Below are 12,126 nucleotides of genomic sequence, written 5' to 3' on the forward strand. Positions count from 1 at the left end.
GCATGTCAGAAGCAAATCCTACTTTATGTTTAATCTTTAAAGAGCTATTATGGAGAGTACCCACCACCAGGCATCTATCTACTCCTATCGGGCAGCCCCCTAACAATAAAGAAATATGAGCAGCAGCACGGGAGCACGCTGGTGGCTTTTTAAAGTTTTCTGGAGTGATCCCAATTTTCACATACTTCGTTCCACCATCCTCACAAAACTTCAAGTTATCCTAGAAACTCCAAGGGGATTCACCTTGTGGGTGGTAAGGTGCGCCTGTGCCCTTCGCCACTGCCTATGCTCTCTCCCCACCTATTCCTTCCTTCTTACACTGCTGTGTGATCTTGGGCGGGATTCCTTAACTTCTCTTGGCTTTAGTGTCAGCTGTAAACGGAGACAAGAGGGCTAATTTGCTTCCCTGCACCCAATACAGTGCCTTCTCCACAGCAGGCATTTTGCAACTCGCAGATACAGCAAGGGCTTGCTGCTTGGAGCGAGGAAGCCAGAGTCACCCCGTCTCGACAGCTGTGCCTTTTCTTGACCCTATTTCCTGTGACTGGATGCCGGTCCTGGCTTTGGTGCTTGGCAGACTGTCCTTCACATGCCAACTCGAACAATTCTTCCTCTGGGAAGCCTTTCCGTACACTTCCTCATCACAAAACCACTGCAATCTCCTTTATCTACTGCATACTAGAGCCCACATCAGGTCTGTGCCCAACACCTGTTTCTGACGAAATCTGTCTCATCACTTCTCCTGGGCACCAAAGGAAGCAAACAATCTACTACTGCATGCCTATCTCTGGGCTGGGCATTTTCCCACTGCCGTATTTATCATGATGGCACAGGTGCTAGAAAGGCCCAGCCAGTGTCTTCCTAGACGGTGTGAAAACCACAAGTTCTGTTTTTCCTCTTTGTTTTTTAACGTTTCTAATTTAGGAGCACAATGTGTACCTTGAAGCAAAAGTGGCTTTACAACACTGGGTTGAGCCTAAGGGAAAGGGGGAGGGGAAGGGAACCCTAACCAGAAGCCTTTCACAGGAAACGGGAAGTGGTTGCTTCCCCACCCCCATCCTGCACGCTGAGCATAACCCAACTAGTTGAAAGGGCAGAATCTAAATCAAGGGATTTTTGAATTGGAGGAAAACTTCGAAATCGTGGAGTAGTCCCTGCCAAAATGGAGTCGGCGCGTTATTGCAAGGTGGCAGAGCCAAGGCCCAGACCCTGCTCAGCCCGGTCCTTCCACAGCGCTCTCGGTGAGGCTGCACAAAGACAAGGTTTGGAATCCCAGGGATTGTCATCAGGAATGCACTGAATGCCTTGGAACCTTAAGGGCTCAGGGTTGGAATCCAAGCCTGAATTGTCCCAGTGAAACAGCTGACTAACAATGTCAGCTGGGGAATATTTTGATACCTTCAAATTGGGCCCCAAGTAGGAAGAGGCCACACAAAGAGCTGTGTGACTGAAGAGCCCTAGGAATGGTACGCAAAGGCCGCCGAGTGCCTGCCAGGGCTGCCCACATTCTCCTCATAGCTAGCTAAAGTGGCTCCCAAAAGAGGTTTCCAGATCTGCCCCAGTGGGCACCATCAGAATTGACTCCCAGGAAACTTCCAGCTGTGAAGGGCAAACAAAGCTAGGGCTCTCTGCATTTGAATGTGAAAGACCTGCCTCAATCAGAGAAGGCCCTTAAGCCATAAAACCCTTCACACCAAGGCCAAGTGTCACACTTGTAAGAGGGTGTGATTTATAAACTGACAGCACCCACAAAGCTGCTTTTGTACTCCTCCCTTAGTTAACAATTTATCTCCCCCACCAAACTCACGGAGCTATTCAGATAAAGCTTGACTGGGCCTCAAAAAGAAAGAAAGAAAGGAAGAAAGAAAAAGACCCAAGTTTTGGCCAAAACACCAATGTTCACTCCGGATAATTATGGTCCTGTGAATAGACACTAAAATTAGGGCTTAATAATTCCTCTGTATTACACTCACAGCATCAAACTATTCCAATACAAACATAAAGAGCAAGGAAAAGAAAATCTCCAACGCAGCCTTGCTGGAAACTCAAAAGAGTTCCACTTTTGTGGTTTTCTGCAGTCTCTTTTGTGGTTTCTGCACTCTTAGAATCCCCCCTTTAGAGCAGTTTTAACTCGACGCCCTGACCAGCTGTTTTTCTTTCTCAACATTTAGATCTACAAAGCAAAGAGTAAATAAGGGCTTGGCCATGTCTTTCCTCTCGGTTCAACAAAACCAATTCTGGCCACTTCATCTTGTTTTTTTCCCCGTCGCATGAATTCCCTTCTCAAATTCCAACACTAGCTACAAAACCATCATCTGTCTACTGATTCCCTTTCCAGTCCTCTTTCTATAACATGAATTACAGCACCAATCCTAGTAGAGACTAAGCCCCTAACGTAAACTACATTAAAATATATATATATGTATATATATATATACATCTGATAACACTTGTCAACATTGAGACCTTTCTTCTTAAAAGGTTATTTGGTAGGAAAAAACCAAAAACTTTATTTTAAAAAAGCAATTAAGCAATTCAAGTTTAAACTGTCTCCCTGCCCACTTAGGACCTTACTAAATTGTCTATCAATCTGAGAAAAAAAAAAAATTTGTATAAGAGTGGGGGCTTCCCTGGTGGTCCAGGGGTTAAGAATCCGCCTTCCAATGCAGGGGACACGGTTCCATCCCTGGTGGGGAAACTAAGATACCACATGCTGCGGGGCAACTAAGCCCGCGCACCTCAACTACTGAGCCTGAGCTCTAAAGCCCACGTGCCACAACTAGAGAGAAGTCCGTGCACCGCAACAAAAGATCCTGCATGCCACAGCTAAGACTGACTCAGCCAAATAAATAATTAAAAAAACAGATGTAGCAATAATAAAAGTGACCTAAGTTTAAAAAAAAAAAAAAAAAAGAGTAAGGGGCTGTGCTGAGAAACAGTCTTTCTGACGCTGCTCCATACATCAGAGGCGCAAATCTGTGGCCCACAGAGCAGGTAAGTCTTGCAGACGTGTCCTCTTTAGTCTCTACAGGGTGGATGGAAACAGCATGCAAAAAGGTTGCCGGTATTAAAAAGTTTGGGACAGAGCATATTAAAAAAAATCTTTCTTTCTCATTCTCTTGAAAAATCACATCTGACATCACTAGGTCCACATTCCCTCACAGCAACAGCCGGCTGGCACCAAGCACAGCTGCCCCTTTAAATGGGACAAGCGCTGGCCTAGTCTGTCCAGACTGCCCCCCTTCAGGACTACATGCTTGCTTCCCTTGCTGGCAATGGTTATGGCCCATAGCCTACAAGCCCCAGGGCTTCTGATCCTTGACACCACCCCTCTCCTCCACATACCTTTTTGACCATGGTTGTCTCAGATGAATCAAGTTTGGCTCTCTTGGTATCAGGTCCATCTTCTACTCCTTGACTAACTTTGGCAACTTTGGTTTTCTCCCTAGAGGGTGACAAGGGGAGGGAATCGAGTTCTACCCTATGAATCATGCCATGAGAACAAAAAGAGCATCAGTGGCTCACTGAATAGGATGGTGGTTAAGAGCAAAAGCTCATACAGATGTGGCTCAAATCCCAGCCCGGCCACTGACTACCTGATGCCTCACTGACCTGCTATGTGGGAATAATAATCCCTGAAGAATTATCAGAAGAGAAATAACAAATTGCTTAGCACACTGCCTAGCACATAGTATACTCTCAATAAACTTTGTAAATGTTCCACCTGAATCATGAAATAAAGAGCTGAACTCAATTCCTCCTCTCTGCCATGGGGAGCTCACATTAAAGTAATCTGGCCTTCTTTTCTCTACTGTGACTTCTTTATCCATTTATAAGGTGCCCAAAGAACTAGATTTTCTTAAAGTCATAAAACATAAGAGATACAAGAGGGCTTCCCTGGTGGTGCAGTGGTTGAGAGTCCGCCTGCCGATGCAGGGGAGGCGGGTTCGTGCCCCGGTCCGGGAGGATCCCACATGCCGTGGAGCGGCTGGGCCCGTGAGCCATGGCCGCTGAGCCTGCACGTCCGGAGCCTGTGCTCCGCAACGGGAGAGGCCGCAACAGTGAGAGGCCCACATACCGCAAAAAAAAGAGATACAAGAGATTTTGAACATGTTTGTCCTTCCCCCATCTCGACTTTACAGGCAAGAAACTTGCAGACTGGAGAAAGTTCAGTGACTTGCCTAAGAAGCTGAACGAAAGAGAGCAGTTCTTGACTCTTGGTAGGAGGCTTCACCTACCACACAGGGTCTCTCTTTACCTCTCATCGGCAAGGGTGGTGGTCAAAAGTTACAGCCCCAAAACCAACTCTTGTAGTTTCACAGCACTGGTATCATCTGCCATCTTTCATCTAGAAGCTACAGGTTCAAAACACTGCAGGTCTCACTATGTGAGCATCACCATGGTCTGGAACCTCAATGTTCAAAATGAGAGGAGGTCTGTCTGTTCTGCCAGAGCAGTCTCTAGACCTTGGAGCTTTTCCAAGGTAGACTCTGGCTGAGTGTGCCTGCAGAGCTGCCCATCCAACTAGTACTCATTTTACCATCTCTCAACCTGAACACACGCAAGCCCCAGCTGGGGAACAAATGTTTACAATCCGAGCAGGTTCTCCCTGAACAGAAAGTGTGGCTTCACCACCTGAAGTCCAAACTGATCAGATACCCACATGCTGTGTTTCGATCACCTTAGAACTGCTTTCCTCATGCTCTAGAGGAGACCATCAATTTGGAAGGCAGGGGCCACATCTCCTATAATTCTGAGCACACAATCTATATACTCAGTAAGCTGTTAATGAATTGGTTTCCCAAAGTTCTAAGTATTATAGTTAAATACTTTCCTTAAATGGTTCATTTCCTACCAGTAAATAGAACTACATTTTGAAAAGGCGTTATGTTCTCTCCTCCTCTCCCCAGACTTACTCTACAAATTCATGCTCTCCGAGATTGGCAAACGTGTATCCGTGGTAGCCAAAAACATCTCCTGTAAAGAACTTGATGCTATTTTTGTGACAGATCTGGTCAACTTTAACTATGATATCCCTGGAGCAGCAAGTCAGACATACCTGCAGAAAGAATGAAAGTGGTTGGGTGTGAGTTGTGCAGACTGTGAATCACCGCCCTGATGTCTAAATACACCTTAATGAACAGTCTCTCTGGGCATGGCTAAAGCCAGTTTCAAACTGGTACAACAGGTTCTTTGGATGCTATGGTTAGAAGACAAAAGAAAAGTTGCAGGTTTCAGTGTGTAGAAAATGTAAATCATGAGACAGTCACTTCACCTTCTGCAACCAAAATGAAACGTGTTTAGCTATTAAGTAAAAGGCACTCGATGAATTTATTTCCCCTAAACCATGAACATATATAAACCACATTTCACAGTTTTCAGGAAAAGGAAAAGACAATAATATAACTTAGAGGAAGTTATTTCTAAATCATTAAACCTATTAATATCTGAATAAGCTACAGCAAGAAACAAAACCAGTTTTTTAAATTTACCCAAAGGTCATGTTTAAATACAAGGGCATTTTTCCCCCTTCTTTTGACTGATATGTTAAGATAAAGAAAATAAACAAGTCCTGTTGAGATTATTTTTCCACAGTTTTCGATGTGAAACTTTATCTGAATTTAAGGACAAAAGAAAAGGTTACAGCGCAAGTGACCTCCCATTCAGACTTAGACAATGAGACGGTGATTCACTCAGTGGAATTATCAATGTTGCTCTGAGGCCTCTAAGTTGCGTTCCAGTAAGTTGAGGTATTAGAAATGGCTAAGTTTTACTGCACAGAACACGACCTTTCGGGAGAAGCTTTGTGATCAGGGCCAAGAAGACAACTTCTAAATTGCACATGTTTTCTTCTGAACATAGAAAGTTGGAGAAGAAATTTCAAAAGGATTTTCATTTGATAAACCTCTTGCTGTTGTCTGGCAGCCTGAATATTGAAATAACGCTCACAGAGCAACGCGTGTCTCTGCTGCCATTCAAAGGATGCAGTCACCCGAGGAAAAGTCAAATCTAAAAGATAAGACAGGTGCAGCTGAACATGCAATCAACTGACCGAATGGAGCCCTGCAGTCAAAACTGAGCGTGAAAACCTATGAAGACCAGTCAAACGTGGCTCAAATATGAGGAAGTCACGCCTGCCCTGTGCACATGCGTTATACAAGCAACAGCCCCATGCTTCAGTTCTAACAAAGTTTCTAGTTGCTAGAAGTTCAAAGGACACCTAGAGTAAACCAAATGTGGTTACTACGGATAAAGAAATGAAGAGATGACTTATGTCCAAATGGAAAATGTTCCAATACCTGGACTTACAAAACAGAATAAAAAAAATTTTTTAAGGGACAAGATGCACAGATGATCCATCATTCCAAGCCCACATTTGAACAGATGCACATATGAAATACAACAGTGTGAAAAACAAAACTACCAAACCCAAATTCTAACCTCTCACGTAATGGGCCCTTCATTTAAGAAACAAGTAGATCATCTGTGACTATTGCACGGTTATCCAACATTTGTTAAGCTTTTCCAGGGTACAGGCAGCCATGTCTGAAAGGTCACAGACACTGAAACAGAATTTAACTTATCCTTCCACCTCTGCAAAGATTTGGCAGTGTAATCAAATGAGGCTGGATATGCCTCGTTTGGCTTAATACTACAGTGATTTTGTCTAGTTAACCATGGCAACATGGTCAAAGTGGCTGTGTGCAAGAAAGAGACAGAGACAGACCAAGATCAGGTGTGCTCCTTTTAAAGACAAAACACAAGCTGTAGTTTGGTATTTCCAACAACAAAAAAAAGGCTCTGCTACAGATATTCACCAACTTGTTAAGTTTTCAGAAGAAAACATTTGCAATAAAATGTATAGAAGCTATGTGCAAAAATTCTGGAAGGAAGACAAAACACCAATGATAAAACCTGGTCTTGGGAAAAGTATGCCCAAAGAAGAAACCAAAAGGCAGCAACTCACAAGCAGCCAGCGCAGATTCAACAGACTGGATCTGCCTACCGACACACTCAGCATACTAAGGCAATACACTAATAAGGCATATACACTAAGGCAATATAAGACTTCAATCTACTAGGGCAATATATTAAAACTAAAGAATGAAACAGCTTCAAAACTTACTTGGGAAAAAGCTCAGATTTGAGATTCTAATGCGCCAGTGTACCTAGTATACATACAACTAGTGCTTTAATTTGCTGAATTCCTGAAGCAGACTTTACATTCTCTATGAAACTTACAGCATCAAATTGCGTGAAAAACGACTCAGGTTTCTTTTCTATATTCTCAGTGTCCACTTTCACATCCACCATGGGGTTGAGATTCTGTGCGCGCTCCAAAGAGGCTTCGGCCCTGTTTCGGCCAACAGACCCAGTACGGATCAGGAACTGGGCTCCGGGGTCTTCTGGAGATACCTAGGAATAATAATTTTTTTTTTAAATACTTGAATTTCGAGGGAAAAACAAATGAACTTTTCCACTTTAAAGAATAACTAAAACATCTGCCATCTAATTGTAGTACTACTGTTCCTATAGGAGTCTGCCCAGCGCAGACTCCCTATACTCTTTCCTTCTGAGGCTTTAAAATAGACGTTGAACTTTTTTCTTTAAACTGGGCACTGATGGTTAAAGAGCACCCCCTTGTGTTTATAATGAAAATTCACTCTAAACAAAAGAAGTCCATGCTTTCTTAAGTAAATGTTTAACTGCTAACAAAATGACATAATCATCAGTGCTAAGAGTTGACCGAATCCCTACCATGTGCCCAATTCTAAGCAATCAGAGAGAGACATAAGTAATTTAAAGGATGTAGTCCCTGCCTACAAGTGGTTTAAAATCAGACCAACACAAAAATTAGACACAGTTAAGAATGTTTTAATGTTTGAAGAATGTTTGAAACTCAGAAAGGAGGACAGCTGAGCAGAGGTTGGAGAAGAGGGATAATTTCACTCATAAGGCTGGACGTCACCAGAAGAGAGCCTCAAAGACAGATAACATAGTCACCTGACAGCCACCAGTAGGATTACAGATTCCACTGTTCAAAATGCATTTCTTCACACATCAAACATCTAATTTAATCATGAATCTCCATGTATGACCCCGCCACCTTCACCAAGACTGGGTTCAACAGAAGTAATCCTCCTCTCCTGCCAACTATCCACAGTATACACTCTCCCTTACTATCTTTCCTCCAAGCAAATGAGCTGGTCCTCCTCCCGTTCAAGGCCAGCCCTCTAACAGGACGCTTGACCCATCCCATCCCATCCCAGGGATCTCACCACACACAGCGAGATCGTACATCATAGTGGTTAAAAGCCATGCTCTGGGATAATTCAGGTTGGATTCACAGCCGTGATTTGAATCCTGGCTCAACCACCTAAATGTGTGACCTTGAGTGAGTATGAGGGAATCACATGTAAAATGAGGACGTTACTAAAAGCGATGCACTGCTAATCACTCCACCAGGGGAGTCAGTACTACCTGTGCCCCACTCCTTGGCCTCACAGCTCCCGGCTCTCCTTCTCCCTCGCTGGACATTCCAGTTTCTATATGGGCCCTCTTAGGTGCAGCTGTTCTCAGGATTCCACCTCGGAATCATTCATCTTTTCACTCTGTATAGCTCCATAAACCAACTCCATGCCTTATAGTTTCTACCAAAATCTGCTGTTATTTCTCAAATTGCTCTTACTGGTACAGATTGCTTCCTGATCCATCTGAGTCTTATATTAAACTGCCCACCAGAAAGTTCCTCTTGGAGATCCCATGGGCCAATCATAATCCAATTCCTATGTTTGTTGTCTCTGTTAACAGAGACATCTCTGACGCATCCAGTCACCAGAGCCAGAAACCTGGTCTTCCTATCCTCTACACTTCCTTGATAGCAGCCACCAGGTGACGTGGCTAAGCGCATGGCCTCTGCCAGGAGTCAGACCGCCTGGGTCCTGGTAGTACCACTAACTGCTGTGACCTTGGGCGGGCCAATACTTCACTTCCTTTTCCTCCGTTTTCTTATGTGTAAAGCAGGAATGATAATCCCTACATCTCAGAGTTGTTTTGAGGCCTAAGTGAGATACTACAACTACAGCTCCTAGAACAGCGTCCAGCACTTACAGTAAGTGTCAGCTGTTGTGCTTCCTCCTTGCTTTCCCATATAGAATCCTACTGACTATACCACCGAAGCATCTCTCACCTCTCGGTGATTCTCACCATCTCTATCCCCACTGTCATTCCACAGACCCTTTTCATCTCTCACTTAAACTATTAAAGTAGCCTTCTAAGTAGTCTTCTGCCCCATATCTTGTGCCAACCACAGTCTACACAGCATTAGTGATCTACAGAAAGCCCAAAGCTGAAGTCAACCCTCGCCCATCTGAAACTCTTCAATGACTCCTCACCACCTAGAGAATTAAGTAAGTTTACAGCAGAGCTTACCAGCTGGCCCTTCATGACTTGGACCTCACCTGCAATCTGCAACCCCCCCCAGCACCACAGGCTTCATACTCTAAAAACACCAAACTGTTATATTCGATTTCTACCATGCTGTCTTGTGCTAATGTCCCCTGCCTAAAACACAGCTCCTCAAACCCTGAAAAACCTCTGCTTGTTTTTTAAGACTCAGCTCAGCACTCCAGGAAGTCTCTCTCATGTCCGCATGCCACAACCTGAGTCAGGTAGCGTGCTCTGATTTCTGGAAAAAAATTGAGGATGGGAAGCAAATCTTGTGCATTTTTCTATCGCCAGTACCTAGTCTACTTCAGGGTAGGCAGCAGGTGCTCTTGGATGCTTGCTGACATAAACGAAATGAAAAACTCTAAGGGGCAGGAATTAACATCTTCAATTTATAGATGAAAAAGCTAAGTCTCTGTGAGGTTAATTCCCTTTCCCAGCTTCAGAAGGTGTGATTTGAGCCCAAGCCTTCATGATTCCAAAGCTTCTGCAAAATGCAGCACCATCTTCCTGGGACATTCCTAGTCAGGGACAAAAGAACAAGCAAACTACAAAAGGCAGAACCACCAGAGAGTGTTCACGAACTATGAAATTTATGAAATGGGAGTCAGGATGGGTAAGTTGACTGGGACCAGGTTATACGAAGACAGTGGTTCTCAACCCTCCCTGACTTATAGACTCACCTGGAGAACTTTTATTTTTAAATAACTCCCCAAATATTCTAAAGCACAGATGGGATTGAGAACCACCATGTCAGGCTTTGAAAACCAGTCAGAGGAGTCAGGCCTTACAGCGGAAGGCAAGTAGAAGGCGCTATCAGTCTTTAAACTGAAGAGGCAACGGTTGACTCCAACTCTGGGTGGCATTCGTGCCAGTACCGAGGCAGTGAGAGAAGCACATCACATGGCCTCGGTGTTCTCTCATCCCCATTCTCAGATTTCCCAACCAAATGAGGAAACTACCATCCCATTGCGGTTTCGTTTTTCCACACCAACGGCCTCCAGGTTTTGGAACCATCCTTCCTTGGGTCTCCACTCTTACCCTCTCTACCCAGGCAAACAAATTCTTCCCCTGGATGGGGTGTTCCTGCCACTAGGGGGCACTGTGGCTGGTGGGCGGGGGGATGTCAAAGCTGGGAGGGTTCAGTTAATTATCTGGCAGCTTGCTTGCAGGGATTTTCTTTCCTTAGAAAGTTTTGAATTCAAGTCAAAAATCAATTTGTGACTGTGATATTAAGTGAGCCAACCTATGTGTCTCTTCGTATTGCAGGAGAATTAAGACAACAAAAATTCTAGATATTATTTTCTCCTGAAACTCCAAACAGGAGAGCTTTTAAAAATTTCATTAACATTTACTTTTGTCTACAGAGCCTATACCTCGCACTGTGTGTGCTAGTTACTTAGCATGAGACAGGACCCCTGTTCATTGCCTAAAAGGAAAAAAAGACACAAATAATATGTGACAACACAATTTTTGAAATATTTTAACTGAAAAAATACATGATTTCTGGAATTTGCTTTAAAAAACTGTCCCAAAAAATACAGGGGAAAAGATAAATAAAAAGATCAACAAAACATTGGTATCTGTAGAAGCCAAGTAGGTGAGGTGTCAAATATTATTCTACTTCTGTATATATTTGAAATTTTCTATAAAAGAAAACCAAAATGTCATTGAGGCATGAGAATGTAGACAAAGCAGCAGTTATTTTCACTCTGGAGAAAAGATAGGTCAGAGAAAGCTACATAGGGGTTGGGCACTATGGTTCTATTATCAATTAAATAATATTTTATCATACAATTAACTATTGGATGCTTACTACATGCAGGCACTACATTAAGTGGTCCATATACATTCTCTCTGATCCAACATTTCCCAAGGTAATGCCTGTGAAGCATCTCCATCAAGATCTCCTGAGACACCTCTGCTTTTCTTCTGAGATACCTTTTAAATGTATATATTCCTGAGCCCTACCTCAGGCTTTGTAAGGTAGAATCATTAGGGGTGAAAGCTACACCAAAACAAAGCCCCAAGGCAATTCTGTATTTTAAATGAGTGATTCAGGTGATTTAAAGGTACAAATTGGAAGAGCACTCCTCTACTCCTCACAATCACCCTCCAAGGGAGATGCTAACTCCACTTCACAGTCGGGAAAGGTCATCACCCTGTAGGATATGGTGGAGCTGAATTCAAACCCGGTGCTGGCGCTGTCAGTCTCCAAGGGCTACGGTGCCACTGACGCCAGCCCTCCTCTTTCACAGCCCAGAAGGGGCAAGTAGGAAGGCACGAAATCTCCACGTGTTTATACCAAAGAGGGGAGATGGCGAAGGAGAGTGATAAGGCGGCATCTCACCTGCTCGTGATCCAGCATGGTCAGTCCTTTCACTCCGGCCAGGATGAGATTCTTGGCGATTTCAGCCCCGAGTCCCTTCATGCCAACAAGAAGCACCCGGGAGGCCCGCAGCCTACAAGGCAGATATTGTCAACAGGATGAAAGAGGACAGTGGAAGCTCTCCGAGTTATTGAAGAACAAAACAAGACAAAAATAGGGAAATGATCTTGGATTTCATTAACTGCACTTAAGCATCCAGGCCTCAAATCTTGAAAAAGAGACAGGCTCCAATCTATCCTGCTGAGAACAATTCATTCAACAAATATTTATTGAGCACCTACTATGCCAGG

General features: G+C 43.8%; 1 protein-coding gene across 2 annotated transcripts in view; it reads right to left on the reverse strand.

The window, feature by feature from the left end:
- SAE1 (SUMO1 activating enzyme subunit 1) overlaps positions 1-12,126 on the reverse strand; it is a 73,309-nt gene that overhangs the window by 46,381 nt on the left and 14,802 nt on the right. For both annotated transcript variants that reach the window (XM_030873803.3, XM_060289348.2), the window contains 4 exons: positions 11,798-11,909; positions 7,243-7,416; positions 4,917-5,059; positions 3,346-3,445 (listed from right to left, as the gene is read on the reverse strand). In XM_030873803.3, the coding sequence (XP_030729663.1) occupies positions 3,346-3,445; positions 4,917-5,059; positions 7,243-7,416; positions 11,798-11,909 (529 nt within the window). The remainder of the gene's footprint in view (positions 1-3,345; positions 3,446-4,916; positions 5,060-7,242; positions 7,417-11,797; positions 11,910-12,126) is intronic.

This window comes from Globicephala melas, chromosome 19, assembly GCF_963455315.2.
Source record: "Globicephala melas chromosome 19, mGloMel1.2, whole genome shotgun sequence".
Classification (NCBI taxonomy): domain Eukaryota; kingdom Metazoa; phylum Chordata; class Mammalia; order Artiodactyla; family Delphinidae; genus Globicephala; species Globicephala melas.